This window comes from Rana temporaria, chromosome 2, assembly GCF_905171775.1.
Source record: "Rana temporaria chromosome 2, aRanTem1.1, whole genome shotgun sequence".
NCBI classification, from domain to species: Eukaryota; Metazoa; Chordata; class Amphibia; order Anura; family Ranidae; genus Rana; species Rana temporaria.
This window is the reverse complement of record NC_053490.1, coordinates 168,981,866-168,999,166: the sequence shown is the minus strand read 5'-3', so window position 1 is coordinate 168,999,166 and position 17,301 is coordinate 168,981,866. Positions and strand designations below refer to the sequence as shown.

The window sequence follows — 17,301 nt, the reverse complement described above, 5'->3', positions numbered from 1 at the left end:
CTGAGATATCTACATACATCCGCAGATCTGGATTCCCTTACCCGTCCCTCTCCCCCTCTCTCTCCATTTTGTTTAAATATGAAACCATCCTGCTGCTCAAAGGACTTATTTTCTCCCTGGATTATCAGATTCTTTGTGGATGCACCAATTTATGCACTTTAGATATGGACTTGTTTATAGCTTAATACAATTCTATTTTATGGACTTTTTCTAGAGTTAATGACCTTAAATTGTTATACTCACTTAGCACTTTATTATTATCATCATTATTATTCCTTTGGTCTGTTGAACACTTTGGTAGCGCATTAGTACTTTATTGCTTATTCAGACTAAGTATTTGTTACCCCAACACTTCATATTCCCGATATGTGCCTGCTGTACCATGTACTTATGAGAAAGTATCATGTTCTCTTTTTATGCTTCCTTTATGCAAAAGGTGTTCTTGACAGTCCCTCAGCTTTCTTATTAAAAACCGACCACACTAAGCAGGAGAGCACACCGCTGTGCTGGGAACTCCGTGTTCTCTCCTGCAATGACCAGACTTGTCCCGACATCCCCCCACTACAGGGCCATTCAATGGCAAGTTCAGTGTGCTGATTCTTCTCCTCCTCCTCACCCCAGCTCTTATGCAGCTGAGAACAGAGGACACGTGATAATTTATAAAAAAAAAAAAGGAAGTATTTTTTTTAATATCTATACAAATATGTTTTTCCTTTCATTTCCATTTTCCAACTGAATGGATTGTTTTACAATCACTTTAAGACTCGTAAAAATATATAACATTTTAACACATGCTTTGCACTGTGGAACACCCGAAGGAAACAATCTACTGAATTTCCAATTTTCAACTTTAATAAATGGCAATTTAAACAGCATACAGAATATGAACATATGCTGAGCACCAAACAGCCAAAACAAGGTAAGGTGCACCTCACAACAGGGAAACAGCAGAAACTAAGCACATTACCAGGGCTAAAATTTCAATAAAACTTTTCATGTCTTCAAAGGTGCAAGGTTTGGCAACTGTTTGTTAGAAGTCTGCAGTGTTTAAAAGATCTTGAATTCATTAACCTACATGGTGTCCCTATGCAGGTCCTCTGGGAAAATCAAAGAGTAACCAACCGCTATGATGTCAGTAAATTGAAAGGTTGCTATGGTCATGTACTTTGAACATTATGTCAGCTCTTTGTGTTGCTTTACTAAGCAAGCCAGATTGTGGTAAAACTGATAAAATGTAACAAATGTACTTTACTGCAGACATAATGCTACAATGAAGAAAGAGGTAGACACTGAAATTAGGTGTTCTGCAATTGGAGAAGAATGAGCTCCGACTACCATTATAGGTGCCCCCTGCTTTATCAAACCGACAGGCTAAACCACACACTTAGAAAACACCAAAATCTTTACAGATGGAAAAAAAAATGCACACTGTATTTCCCCCCCCTCCTTTGTAGCATTCTATACATTGACCAGTTTACTTGGCAGGTTTATTGGCACCATCCCATAAAATCTCACATATGGCTTAGCTGAAAGAGAACTAAACAGTAAAAGGAATTCACCACAGTGTCAAGACTTGGCAAATGTTTATTAATATTGAGAAATTGTATTTGCACAGAATGAATATAAAAAAACAAAAAAACACTTGTCACGTGGCTTTATTTTCAAGTGCTATTGGGCAGTTTAATGGTCCAAGCTTCATCATGCTTTAGAGAAAGCCACCAAAGTAAACCTCAGTTCATCTGGATCACGTTGCATAAACTTTCTACAAACTTCAATAGCATCCTAAAAGGCAGAACAAGGACAGAAAAACTATCAGAACATACATTTAATATTAAAAGGAGTTAAACATACTGTACTGCAGGATTAGTCACTTGGTAAAAAAAAAAAAAAAAAAATTGTATGTATGTTCTGTGGTTCATAAAGTATCAACAGGAGTGCCTATTCTCTGCAGAGTTCAAATGTCTTTGGAAAAGTAAAAAACATTTAAAAATAAGCTTTTTTAGCTCATGGACAGATTGTTTCAATGGGGATGATTGACTTTATAGTCTTTTCATCTCCTATAATTTGTGAGCCAATAGTGCATTGCTGGCAAAGGTTTATCTGTTCTCATTGTACAGCCTGAGGTGACATTACATGGATGAAGTAACTAAACACAAAAAAGCTTTAGGAATTCTGTAATTACAGTTCTATCACAAACCTTTGGTCTGCTGGAAGCCATTAAAGGAAGGTTATAGTTTCAGTCTCAGCTGCTGTTTATAATGGCAGCGAGATACCAATTTTCAGTTCCAGCAAAGTTTTAAATGGTGCCAATTTTAAAGTAGAACTATAGGCAAAATATAAAAATTTTCTTCCCCATCATTTTGGATAGAGTAAAAAAAAAAAAGGGTTATAACCCCGGTCAGTTATTTGACATTTGTGCCCCATTAGGGAGTTTTACCGTCACTTCCTTTCCCATTATCAAAACAGGAAGCGGTAATCCCTGAAAATGAAAGTGAAGTTCCACCCAAAAGTGGAACTTGCACTTTTCTGACCCCCCCCCCCCCCCAGGTGCCACATTTGGCACCTTTTGGGTGGGGAGCAGGTACCCATTTTTTTACATGTACTGTTCCCAACTTCCGGGAGACATGACCGTGGCGAGGTACGTCAGAAGTTTGGCCCCCGCTCCCCTTGTGCCGGGCCAGTGAGAGAGCGCATCATTTACCAGCAATGGTGACAGAAGCACCCGACCAGCCGATGTAAACATAGACTGCGGTATGGTCATCACTGGACTCCAGGACGGGCAAGTGTCCGAATGTTAAAAGTCAGTAGCTACAGTATGTGTAGCTGCTGACTTAATTTTTAAAGGGGTGGGTGGAACTCCTCTTTAAAGTGGTTGTTGAGGAGCCAAAAGCGCTGGCAGGGGACCTGAGAAGTGGCGGATCAGGGCACAACCATTAAACTTTTATTTTTTAGATGAGAAGGTTTCATTGTATAAAATGATTGGACCTATGGTATTTTACAGCAGCACTAAACTGTACAGCCTTATGCATACAGGGCTTTTTCCTAATTTCCTCTGACAACCCAGTCACACTGATTGCGAGATTGAAATCATGCTACTTCACTCGAAATAGCACAATTTCAAAGTAGCATTTCATTGCTACATCAGGTGTGACTTGGAAGACCTCTGTGCGACTTCATGCACAGATGTCAATGCAAGTCGCACCTGAACGTGCAAAAAGTAGTGCAGGAACTACTTTCAAAATCGGTGAGACTCCGACAGGGCTGCACCGATTGGACCGCCGCTTCTATTGTGGACAATGTGTTTTTACAGGTGCAAATTGTATGACAAGTCATACTCTAACAAGTCGCACTGGTGTGACCTGGGGCTAAATGCAAAATGCATGTAAAAAGTGGTGTTTTTAACCACTTGCAGACCACAATACGTATATCAGCCATAACCCAGGTATTTTTTTATTTTCCACTTGCCTTCTCATGCAAACAGTTCCTGCAGCTCATTAGCCGCTGGACTGTTTCAGAAGCAGCGGGAGGGGACGTCAACCCCCCTTCCCCACTTGCTGGTGTTTTTCGGGCTAACCGTTTTTACCAGCATGCCCGAGAATTGACCTGACTGTGTGGCCGGCTGACCACAGAGGCAAACAGAGACCAGATCATCTCTTGGAGGATGGGAGCGATGCCAGGACGTCACTTCCAGTCTAGGGCGGAAGTAAACAAAACTAATTTTCTTCTTTAACCAAAAGTTCATTTTGTTTTTTTGATCTTTTGCTTTTAAAAAGGGTGAAAGGAGAAAAATGAGGACCTGTCATCCTTGTTTATATCACAAGGGATGTTTACATTCCTTGTAATAAAAAAAAAAAAAGAAAGAAAAAAAAGAAAAAAGAAGAAGAAGTGGATACGCAAGTCCTGCACGTATATGTCAACGGTGTTCGCACCACACATCTGAGGTACCGTGTGACATAAAAATACTGTGCGACAAAGTGCAACGATCACCATTTTATTCCCTAGGGTCTGTGCTAAAAAATAAATATAATGTTTAGAAGTAAGCTCAATGTGCACGAGGCCTATATGCCTCACTCTAGTTTTCCAAAATATTAGCCATAATTAGAGTAATAAAGTTAACATTAATAAGTAAAGCATACCATAAACAGCATAACTTACACAATATGAGCAGCTTGAACTTCTCTAGCAAAAAGTGAGCAAACTAAGGAGCATGGGCGAACCACAGTAAACAGAATGGAAGATTCCTTGGGACCAGGCTTCACTTGCTCCTTTTCAAGAGCAAGATGCAATAACCATTTCATTGCACATGAACGAAAACTAACCTGGTTTCCACACTAAGGTGACACCTATCAATCAGAATTTAGATGAAGTGGCAAAACAGATGTCTGTGGGGATGCTATACATTAGAGCAGGGGTGCCCAACCAGTGGCCTGGGGGCCACATGTGGCCCGCGGAGATCTGATGTGGCCCGTGGCCTCCTGCTCTAGAATGGAATAGAATACTGTTCTTAAAAGGAACGTTTATTACTAAAATCACAGAGTATATATGGGCATATCTGTTCTGCAGTGGTTACTGGGCTGCTTTCAACTAATCCGCAGGTGCAGAGAAGTGCACCTGTGGGTTACCTGAGCCGAGCCATAGACTTCTATTACCTGAAAGTTTGGTGAGCTTTCTGAAAGTGCACCACACCTACAGGATATAATAGAAGTCTATGACAAAGTGCAGCTAACCTGCAGCAAAGCCACGGGTGAACCTGCAGTGCGGGTAAACAACAGTGCATCTGTGTGAAAGCAGCCTTAGGCCCCTTTCACATAGTCAGTCCGACCCCATTGAACTCTCCATTCACCTATAAGGAGTGACAGATGTAAATGGACTTGTGTCCGTTTACAAACTCCTACCTCCAATCCGATCTGCGGAAAAAAAAAAAAAGTTTGGTGGGCTCTATAGAGTGGGCTGCCATCCACCCGCTCCACTCATTGTGGCCCGCGACCCGTTATCAAGTCGCTTAAGTGGCCCCCGCTCCTCAAAAAGGTTGGGCACCCCTGGATTAGAGCAAACATGGTAACTTTGGGGGAAAATTAGAGGGGAGGAGAAAGCAACATGAATTGGTCATGGAGTAAGATCAACATGCTGCACACTTTTCTACATATGTTATTGCCATTTTCTGCATTTAGGCTTTATATTGACCTTTTTAAACTTTGGAGGGAAACATCAGCCCATTGCTACAGACGTCTTGGTGTTCGACAAAGAATTAAACAGAAGCCATTTTTTTCCTACATAACTTTAAGTAACAAGGTGTTCTTACTTCTAAGAATGAATCTTCACAGGTCTGTCCATGGTTTACTGGAAAAGGCTTAGACCCATCTATAAAATAAAATCAGACAGCTGTTAACTCTTAGTGTCATGTTTCCTTCTTGCATAACCTTGCTGACACCTGTGGATAAAAGACTACAATATGGTTATTTGAAATAGAATGCCAAAATGCATATTTTTAAATGGGTTGTCACATGAAACCAAGTGTGCTCTGTTTGATAACCTGAAAGCTACCAGGATTACCCATTAGGCCCCTTTAACACTGGGGCAGTCGGCGGTAAAGCACTGCCATTTCCCTTCATTTTCACTGCGCTATTCGGCAGCTAGTGGGTGCTTTTAACCCCCACTAGCGCCCGACAAAGGGTTAAAACCGCCCTCAGTTCGGCAGCGCTGCCCATTGATGTGGTGTATTCATCACTCCTATAGCGCCTCAAAGATGCTGCTAGCAGGGCTTTACCGTCCTGCCAGTGCACCACTCCAGTGTGAAAACCCTTGGGCTTTCACACTGGAGTGAATGGAGCCGCTCTTGCAGGGTGCTTTGCAGGTGCTATTTTTAGCGTTATAGTGCCTGCAAAGCACCTCAGTTGGAAAGGGGTCTTAGAGTAACACAGGCAAACTCACCCTGCTGCTTGCACTGTCTCAGCAGCTGGAATCCTGGTCAGATACGACACAGCACATTTCGATTTTAGCGGCAAGATGCAACATTTACATTTTTCTAAAGGTGTGAATGAAATCTTAGACTACAAGCAAGCATCAAATATCAGCATACAAGTATTTTTATATAATATATATAAAAAGGGCCCCTCTGTATAGTGCCACACACAGGGGAAGAGAGGTCCACTCTGAGGTTAAAGCGAAAAAAAAAAACTACTACTACTCATATGGAGAGCTCTATCAAGACCCTATATGTTGGCAGGTGGGAGAGAGACCCAAGAGTTAAAGCATGTGTTAACCCCCCAAAATATAGATCATGCTCCTTTAAAGCATGTTATCTGATACAGTGCTTGTCCTGTGTCATTTGGACCCCTGTAACAACTAAAAAACCTGTATGATCGGGCCAGTTTCTCCCCACCCCTATGTAAACTGACCACTTTAACCATGGCAGTTTGCGTGCCTCCGTCATCCTGCTGTCTCTCCTCTCTGCTAATGTGTCCTCCTCCCTCTTTCCTCCCTGTAGTCTCATGTGCCAGTGTAGCACACCCCCCCCCCCGCTGTTGTAACATGATTTACTGTATATAATCTACTGTCTTATAAAAGGATATGTCTCCCTGTGTATGTGCTGTATAAAATAAAGCCGTATATACCTTATCTATACGAGTGCTTATCGGCAGTCACGTGATGCGCCGCATCTCTCTGACTCTTGTCTTCACTCCTAGCTCCTCCCCTCCATAGTGACGTCAGCAGGGGGAATCTCGGCCCCTGCCGTTGCATCTGTGAGATGGGGAGAGGAGAGATGCGGCGTGTCACGTGACTGCTGATCAGCGTTCACAGATAGGTACAGACGGCTGCATTTTATACAGCACACACAGAGGGAGACATATCATTAGAAGACAGAGCAGATTATATAAAGTAAATCATGTGGGTAAAAAAAAACCTTTAACACATGGAGTGAAATGGGAAGTAGTCAGCAGTCACTACAAACTCCAACAACATTCCAGCAATTGAAAATCCTTAAAAAGTTTTAATGTAGTGTTTTTTGTAAACCCAACTAATCTTGCAAAGTACACTAATCAGCCATAACATAACCAACTACCTAATAAGTGGGCCCCTCTTTTGACGGCAAAACAACCCTGACTTGTCGAGGCATGCACACCACTAGACCTCTGGAAGTGTGCTGTGGTATCTGGCACCAAGCGGTCCACAGCCAATTACTGCCTCTCCTTCTTCCCATAAAGCATCCTGGTGCCATCTCTTCGCCAGGTTGGTGGCACACATGCAACCGGTAATTAACATGATGTAAAAGAAAATATGATTCATCGGACCAGGTCACCCATTTCCATTGCTCTGTGGTCCAGTTCTGATGTTCATGCGCACATTTTAGGTGCTTTTGGCTGTGGACACTGGTCAGCATAGGCACCAGTGGCGGCTGGTGCTCAAAATTTTTGGGGGGGGCGCAAAGGAAAAAAAAAAATTGCAGTCTCACTGTGCCCAAACGCAGCCACTGTTACATGGCATCAAATGCAGCCACTGTGCCATCAATTCGCACCACTGTGCCATGCCATTAAACGCAGTCACTGTGCCATGCCATCAAATGCAGTCACTGTGCCATCAATTCGCACCACTGTGCCATGCCATTAAACACAGTCACTGTGCCATCCATTGTCACCACTGTGCCATGCCATTAAACGCAGCCACTGTGCCATCCATTGTCACCACTGTGCCATGCCATTAAACGCAGCCACTGTGCCATACATTGTCACCACTGTGCCATGCCATTAAACACAGCCACTGTGCCATCCATTGTCACCACTGTGCCATACATTGTCACCACTGTGCCATGCCATTAAACGCAGCCACTGTGCCATACATTGTCACCACTGTGCCATGCCATTAAACGCAGCCCCTGTGCCATACATTGTCACCACTGTGCCATGCCATTAAACGCAGCCATTGTGCCATCCATTGTCACCACTGTGCCATCCATTGTCACCACTGTGCCATGCCATTAAACGCAGCCACTGTGCCATACATTGTCACCACTGTGCCATCCATTGTCGCCACTGTGCCATCCATTGTCACCACTGTGCCATGCCATTAAACGCAGCCACTGTGCCATCCATTGTCACCACTGTGCCATGCCATTAAACGCAGCCACTGTGCCCTTTAATGGTTGCCGCTGTGCCAATTGTCCCCACTGTGCCCTGTAAATTGCGTTCCCCCCCCCCCCCCCGCCCGGCACTTACCTTTACTGGAGTCAGGCATCCACGTCCCACGATGTCTTCTCCCGCCCTCGATGACTGACAGGCGTCTCAGCCAATCAGGTTACAGGTAGCTAGAACCGGCCAACGTGATTGGCTGAGACGCCTGTCATCTTATTCAAGGGGCGTACAGTCTGTGCGCTCCGAGAATAAGCTTCCGGGACCCGAGGGCTGTATTGGGAAAGCCTATCAGAGCCGTTGGCTTTGATAGACATTTCCCTACAGCCAACCAGCTGGCGTTATTCAGATGGCCGGACATTGAGCGCCGACCATCTGAATAACAGCGGCAGCGGCGAAAATAACATAGATTCGTGCAATGCATGAATCTATGTTATTTCACTCAGTGGCGGTGAGAGCCAGAGGGGGCAGCGCTCCAGCGCCCTCTCTATGGACGAACCGCCACTGATAGGCACCCTGACTGGTCTGCAGCTGTATAGCCCCATATGTTTCAAACTGTGATACAGTGTTCTAGCACCTTTTCACTGAAACCTGCATTAACTTTTTTAGCAATTTGATCTACAGTAACTCTTCTACTGGATCAGACTACATGGGCTGGTCTTCACTAGCCACGTGCATCAATAAGCTTTGGCTGCTCATAACCGTCATCAAATCACTGGTTTTCCTTACTTGGACCACAGAACAAAACAAAAAAATGCACACACACACCTCTCTAGCAATACACATCAAATTGAGCATGTGCATAGTGCCCCCAAGACTCTGTATGCCAGATGGATTGGGGACAGTAAAAGGGGAGGATCAAAGAAGACAGGATCAAACAGCCTTTTTACACAATGCACAGAATTAACCCCTTAGGTTCCACAGCGAGTAAAACAAGCATGCTTTACTGCATATACAAACTGATTTTACTGTTGTGCGTTTAGTAACACTTTAAATGATGTATTTTATAATGGATTGAAGACCAAAAACAATATGTATTAAGAGGCACTGTCACATAGTATATACTGGATACATCAAAGAGCAGCTTGTCTTCAACCAATAAAAGTATTCTAATTAGTAAATATATGGACCTTTAAATCAGGGGATCCATTGAAGCTTTCAACATTACTTTAAGCTCTGGCACTTCATACTGATATAATATACACACCGTATATTGTACAAGAAATTACAAAAGTAAAAGTATTGAAAAAAAATCTTGCGAGCAACTATATATAAACCTATAAGAGAGATTTGATATATATCCAAAGTGGCAGCATTAGGTACACTCCCAATATAAACATGCTAAAGATATATTAACATAAGTTAAGTTGCACTGTGTGTGACCTATAAGAAACCAAATGGTCAAAAGTTATAAACATATACAACATGCCACGACACCCCTAACGTGCATATTTTTAACAAAATGTGCCCGAGTGAACGAATAAAGTTGTAATATATGTGCAAAAAATTCTTTCCAAGCTAATAAGTGTTCCTATATAGACAGTCCAAATCCAACAAGTGCTTCAGTGCATGGACAACGGCTTAAAAAAAATCTTTATCTTCACATAATCTCAAATGTGCTAGTGATGTTTCACCTCAGTGCTCCCCATTAGGTGTGCGCTCACTTCGGGTGATGTGACCTCAAAATTAAAGTTTGTTCAAAAACTGCTTTTTAGACTCAGCGGTCTAATATAGTCTTCCTCCTTCCCCTCCTGACTGTCTATCAGCTGTTGCTCGGTGTATATAATGGAAAAAGAGGAGCTCCAAAATAGTGCTTATATTTTTAAAACCATACGTTTTATCAAAATGCATAAATCACACTCACATTTAATGGGTGCTCCAGTGTACCAACTGTATACAGTGTATATTAGATAAAATCCACAGCACTGCAACAACTCCGTGCTGCTCCAAAGTATGTCTCAGCATCTCGTCATACCATCTGCCCTTCCCATACGAGTTACGTTACAGGGGCACATGACTTCCTCAGGGGGAATTGTGTGCAAATAAAAAGGAAGCTTTTTAGCCATTGTCTGCACCGAAGCACTTGTTAGTTTAATGGATTTGGTGTTAAGAGTATTGTGGCATGTTAAATATGTTCATCATTTTTGATCAAGGTCTATACACAGGGCAGCATAACTTATGTTAATATATGTCTTAAATGTTCTTGATTGAGGGTGAACATTTTGGAGTCCTGACCGTGATAGTTTTCTTATTTGCACCAACATCCACATTTTCAGGACAAGCATGGGACAGTACTACATGGGCCTTAAAGAATGGGAAACACCCTGTAAGCTTGTCCCAAAAATGTTGATGTTAATGCGGATAAAAAAAAAAAAAAAAAAAAAAAAAAAAATTTATATATATATATATATATATATATATATATATATATATATATATATATATATATATATATATATATATATATATATATATATATATATATATATATATATATATATATATATATAAAACCAGCAGTACAATAGTTCTTGTTGCATATGTACCAATATAGTTACAAGTTTCCTCTATCAGAATTTAGTGTACTTTAAAAAGATGGTTATGGATAAGACAACTGCTTGAAAAACTATATAATTGGTTATATGCTCGCTCATTTTAAATGGTTTTAAAACACACAAAACATTTGTGGACTAGGTTTGGTTTAAATCGAATCTCTAAAAAAGCCAAAGACTAAAAACAGCCCAAGTCTACACTTCTCTTTGGTGAACACCCTGCCAGTGTCCTAAATAACTGACACTATCCAATTTCTTATTTCAGCTCCTGATTTAATCATTTCCTTCTAACTGAACCACCTGTGCAGAAACAATGAGGTCCTTAAAATCAGGTCAGGGTCTCTATTTTAGCACAAATGGCTCATTTATAAAAAGGTAACTATTAAGTCACTTGTGTTCACGGGAAAGAAAATCCATTCACTGAGCAGCTATACTGCCTGAAAAACTGCTCTGTTCTCAATATTTCAAAGTGCAGTAATAACATTTTTATATATTATAATAGATAGATAGATACACACAACCATTTTTCTAGATAAATATATTTCTAAAAAAGGTGCTATTGACATTAAAATGTTTACCACATTTATACATAGAAACCAAAAAACACGTTCAGAAATCAAGTTATGTGTAATAAAATGGAATCACACTGGGAAAAAATATTAAACGCGCTGTCATTTATTTAATACTTTGCACAAAATCCTGTTGGTAATGACAGCTTCAAGATGCCTCCTGTATAGAGAAACTAGTCGCATTCATTGCTCAGGTGTGAATTTGGTCCATTCTTCCACACAGACTTCAAATCTTGTGGGTTCCATAGGCCTCTTCGATGAACTCTGATCTCTAGTTCTTTCCATAGATTTTCTATCGGATTTAAGTCAGGTGATTGGCTGGGCCATTCTAGCAGCATTATTTTCTCCCCGTACACAAGATCGGATATCTGATGGTATCAAATCCGATGGATTTTTTCAGCAGATATCCGATGAAGCCGACTTTCATCAGTCTTGCCTACACACCATCAGTCAAAAATCCGATCGGGTCCAAACGCTGTGACGTACAACACTACGACGAGCCGAAAAAAATGAAGTTCAATGCTTCCAAGCATGCGTCGACTTGATTCTGAGCATGCATGGATTTTTGACCGATGGAGTTCCATACAGACGATCGGATTTTTCTATAGTTTTTTTTTTTTTTTGGAAAAATGTAAAACATGTTCTATTTTTTTTACTCCGATGGAAATAAAACCGATGGGGCACACACACGATTGGTTTGTCCGATGAAAACAGTCCATCGGTCGGTTTTCAGCGGACAAACCGATCTCGTGTACAGGGCTTAAGAGTTTCCTTGGCTTTGTGTTTGGGATCATTGTCATGCTGAAAGGTCCACCCTTGTTTCATCATTATCATCTTGGTAGATGACAACAGCAGATTTTTATCAAGAATGTGGAATTTCTGATCAGAAGTGGAATTTTTGATTACAAGAGGAAGAGTTAATAACCAGGATTTGCTTTTAGCTGCTTTTAACTGTTTCTGCTGCAAGTGTTCAATTGTTTGTCTTTTTTTCTCTGACACTTTTTAAACAGCTTTTTTTTTTTTCCTTTCTGCTAATTAAGGGGAGTGTTTAATTGTTAACAGGTGAGTATATAAGTGTCTGTAAAAACTCCATAAGAGCTGGCTCCTTGCTAAGATCTGGTGTGGAATTTCTGATCAGAAGTGGAATTTTTGATTACAAGAGGAAGAGTTAATAACCAGGATTTGCTTTTAGCTGCTTTTAACTGTTTCTGCTGCAAGTGTTCAATTGTTTGTCTTTTTTTCTCTGACACTTTTTAAACAGCTTTTTTTTTTTCCTTTCTGCTAATTAAGGGGAGTGTTTAATTGTTAACAGGTGAGTATATAAGTGTCTGTAAAAACTCCATAAGAGCTGGCTCCTTGCTAAGATCTGGTGTGGAATTTCTGATCAGAAGTGGAATTTTTGATTACAAGAGGAAGAGTTAATAACCAGGATTTGCTTTTAGCTGCTTTTAACTGTTTCTGCTGCAAGTGTTCAATTGTTTGTCTTTTTTTCTCTGACACTTTTTAAACAGCTTTTTTTTTTTTTCCTTTCTGCTAATTAAGGGGAGTGTTTAATTGTTAACATGTGAGTATATAAGTGTCTGTAAAAACTCCATAAGAGCTGGCTCCTTGCTAAGATCTGGTGTGGAATTTCTGATCAGAAGTGGAATTTTTGATTACAAGAGGAAGAGTTAATAACCAGGATTTGCTTTTAGCTGCTTTTAACTGTTTCTGCTGCAAGTGTTCAATTGTTTGTCTTTTTTTCTCTGACACTTTTTAAACAGCTTTTTTTTTTTCCCTTTCTGCTAATTAAGGGGAGTGTTTAATTGTTAACAGGTGAGTATATAAGTGTCTGTAAAAACTCCATAAGAGCTGGCTCCTTGCTAAGATCTGGTGTGGAATTTCTGATCAGAAGTGGAATTTTTGATTACAAGAGGAAGAGTTAATAACCAGGATTTGCTTTTAGCTGCTTTTAACTGTTTCTGCTGCAAGTGTTCAATTGTTTGTCTTTTTTTCTCTGACACTTTTTAAACAGCTTTTTTTTTTCCCTTTCTGCTAATTAAGGGGAGTGTTTAATTGTTAACAGGTGAGTATATAAGTGTCTGTAAAAACTCCATAAGAGCTGGCTCCTTGCTAAGATCTGGTGTGGAATTTCTGATCAGAAGTGGAATTTTTGATTACAAGAGGAAGAGTTAATAACCAGGATTTGCTTTTAGCTGCTTTTAACTGTTTCTGCTGCAAGTGTTCAATTGTTTGTCTTTTTTTCTCTGACACTTTTTAAACAGCTTTTTTTTTCCCCTTTCTGCTAATTAAGGGGAGTGTTTAATTGTTAACAGGTGAGTATATAAGTGTCTGTAAAAACTCCATAAGAGCTGGCTCCTTGCTAAGATCTGGTGTGGAATTTCTGATCAGAAGTGGAATTTTTGATTACAAGTGGAGAGTTAAAAACCAGGAGTTTAAAACAAGAGTTAAGACAGGAGTCTTCTAAAACTGTAAGTATTATCTTAATCTTCATACAAGTAATTATATTGTAACTGGGAAATGAGTGCTAGCAGGGTTGAAGGTTTTGCTCAGTGCACAGTGTGTCACATGTATGCAAAATTGGTGCAACAGCTCCAGGATGGATACCGCTGTGACAGATGTGAGCAGGTTGCCCTTCTGGAAGCTCGTATTAGAGATCTGGAGGAGCAAGTTGCAACACTGGGTAGAAATGACAACCTTGAAAGGGGTCCTCTGCTCGTTGAGCAAGTGGTCAGTAAGGTTGATGTGGAGGGTGGAGGGGAAAGTCAGGATTATCAGATAGGGAGATGGGTTAATGCAGTTAGAGGGAGTGGAAGGGGCGTGAAGAAAGGGAAGGCCAGTCCTGTATTTGTGCATCAAAACAAATTTGCCAAGTTGGGTGATGATGTGGAGGTGGCAAACACAGAGGTGGCAGCCCTAGATGTTACTGCTACCCCTAACAGCCGGGAGAGCAACCCATCTAGTAGAGGTGGGGAAGGGAGTGCAGGTAGGCCTAGACAGTTGGTGGTAATAGGGGATTCTATAATCAGAAGGACTGATAGAATAATTTGTCGCCAGGATCGCTTCAACCGAATGGTTTGCTGTCTCCCTGGTGCCAGGGTTCGGCATGTGGTGGACCGGGTGGATAAATTACTGGGAGGGGCTGGGCATGACCCAGCTGTCTTGGTCCACGTTGGAACCAATGACAGTATACATGGAAGGTGGAGGCTCCTTAAGAATCAATTTAAAGAACTAGGCTGCAAGATGAAGGGAAGGACCTCCAAGGTGATATTCTCTGAAATATTGCCTGTGCCATGCGCAACACAGGAAAGGCAGGGGGAGATTAGAGAGCTGAATGCATGGCTAAAGACCTGGTGTAGGAAGGAGGGATTTGGGTTTCTAGAGCACTGGGCTGACTTTTCATTGGGGTGCAGCCTATATGCTAAAGACGGTTTGCACTTGAATGGAAGGGGGTCTGCTGTGCTGGGGGAGAGGTTTATGGGAATGCTGGAGGAGTATTTAAACTAGGATTGAGGGGGGAGGGTGAATTAGAATTACATCGAGCAGACAGGTCAGTTAGTGGTCAGACATTAATGGAGAGTGGAATGGGGATAGATGGGGGGAGGGTTATGGCAGGTGACAAGAAAGTTCCCATGTTGCAAACAGCCATTGGAAATAATAGTGCCATTTGTACTACTATAAATTATATGAAAAACACCAGAGAAAAATGTAACAATACATTTAAGTGTTTGTTCACCAATGCCAGAAGTCTGCCAAGCAAAACAGGTGAGCTGGAAGCTCTGATGCATGAGGAGAGCTATGATGTAATCGGTATTGCTGAAACTTGGCTTCAATCCTCACATGACTGGGCTATTAATATTCCTGGCTATGCTCTCTTTCGGAAAGACAGGGTAAAAAGGAAAGGTGGAGGGGTCTGTCTCTATGTGAGAAGTGACCTCAAAGCAAGCGTGAAAGAGAACCTGGTTGATGGAGAGTGTGATGAGGCTGAAGCATTATGGGTGGAACTGCATACAGATGTGCGTAGTTCAAAATTAATCATTGGAGTTTGTTATAAACCACCCAATGTTAATGAGGAGGTGGAGACTCAGCTCCTTGCACAGATGGAAAGGGCTGCAAGGTCTGGGACGGTGATAATAATGGGGGATTTTAACTACCCAGAAATTGACTGGATTAATGGCACTTCTGGGACAGTTAAAGGACAAAAATTTAAAAACCTATTGCAGGACAATTTTATGGTGCAGTTTATTGAGGCCCCAACTAGGAATGATGCCCTGTTGGACCTGATAATTTCAAACCATGCAGAGCTTATTACTAATGTTCAGATAAAGGAACACCTGGGTAGCAGTGATCATAACATGATTTCATTTAATGTTAACTATAAGCAAGAAATACATACAGGAAATATTAAAACACTAAATTTTAAGAGAGCAAATTTTCCAAGGATGAGGGCTGCTCTCCAGGACTTGGACTGGGAGGGACTATTGGCACAGATGAACACAGAACAGAAATGGGAATTCTTCAAAAAGACTGTGTGGAACCTCACTGCAAAGTATGTTCCCATGGGCAATAAGTTTAAAAGGCTAAAAATAAAACCTATGTGGCTCACGGTCAAAGTTAAAAAAGCTATAAACAATAAGAAAGTAGCTTTTAAAAAATATAAAAATGAAGGAACACTAGTGTTGTTTAAATGTTACAAAGAATATAACAGGATATGCAAAAAGGAAATCAAGGATGCAAAAATTCAAAACGAACGACAGATTGCAAAAGATAGTAGGACAAACCCCAAAAAATTCTTTAAATATATTAATAGTAAAAAGGTGAAGTCTGAGCATGTAGGCCCCTTACAAAATAATCTAGAGTGGGTGACTGGGGACAAAGAGAAGGCAAATTTACTAAATGTTTTTTTCAGCTCTGTGTATACAATGGAGCATGGGGGAGCTCATGTCCAAAATGGGGGTGGGAGTGACACAGCCCCAAATCCACAATGGCTCAAAAGTGATATGGTCCAGAAATATTTAGACAGAATAAAGGTGGATAAAGCACCTGGACCTGATGGCATCCATCCACGGATCCTAGGTGAGTTGAGCTCTGTCATTTCAAAGCCACTGTATCTAATATTTAGGGACTCATTAAAGACAGGAATAGTACCACTGGATTGGCGCAGGGCCAATGTGGTGCCCATATTTAAAAAGGGAACAAAGTCTTTACCAAGTAACTATAGACCTGTTAGTCTAACTTCTATAGTTGGGAAGATACTGGAACGTTTAATAAAAGACCACATGGATGAGTTCTTGCAGGAAAAAAACTATTTAAGCAGCAGACAACATGGATTCATGAAAGACAGAAGTTGTCAGACAAACCTGATTTCCTTTTATGAAGAGGTAAGTAAAACCCTGGACAGAGGCGTGGCTGTGGACGTGATATATTTGGATTTTGCAAAAGCGTTCGATACAGTTCCGCACACACGGCTCATGTGTAAGGTAAGGTCTACAGGATTGGATATATCAGTTTGTAAATGGATAGAAAACTGGCTGAAAGACAGAATTCAGAGAGTCGTGGTTAATGATTCTTACTCTGAATGGTCCAATGTTATGAGTGGTGTACCCCAAGGTTCAGTGCTGGGACCCTTACTTTTCAATATATTTATAAATGATATTGGGTCTGAGATCAAAAGTAACATTTCTGTCTTTGCAGATGACACCAAGCTATGCAGTGGAATAACGTCCTTACAGGATGTCTCCAATTTACAAGCCGACCTCAATGCTCTGTCTGATTGGGCGACTAAGTGGCAGATGAGGTTTAATGTAGATAAATGTAAAGTTATGCACTTGGGGGCTAAGAATATGCATGCATCATACATACTAGGGGGAGTACAACTGGGGGGGTCTGTAGTGGAGAAGGATCTGGGGGTTTTAGTTGATCATAAGCCCAATAATGGCATGCAATGCCAAGCTGCGGTTTCCAAAGCGAGCAAAGTCCTTTCTTGTATTAAGAGAGGTATGGACTCCAGAGACAGAGATATAATTTTGCCCCTGTACAAATCATTAGTAAGAC

At 41.1% G+C, this 17,301-nt stretch overlaps 1 protein-coding gene across 2 annotated transcripts in view; it reads right to left on the bottom strand.

Annotated features, from left to right (window-relative positions):
* Positions 1 to 1,564: 1,564 nt before the first annotated feature.
* UCHL3 (ubiquitin C-terminal hydrolase L3) overlaps positions 1,565 to 17,301 on the bottom strand; it is a 92,358-nt gene continuing 76,621 nt past the window's right edge. For both annotated transcript variants that reach the window (XM_040341381.1, XM_040341382.1), the window contains 2 exons: positions 5,303 to 5,361; positions 1,565 to 1,782 (listed from right to left, as the gene is read on the bottom strand). In XM_040341381.1, coding sequence (XP_040197315.1) covers positions 1,699 to 1,782; positions 5,303 to 5,361 — 143 coding nt within the window. In that variant the 3' untranslated portion in view covers positions 1,565 to 1,698. The remainder of the gene's footprint in view (positions 1,783 to 5,302; positions 5,362 to 17,301) is intronic.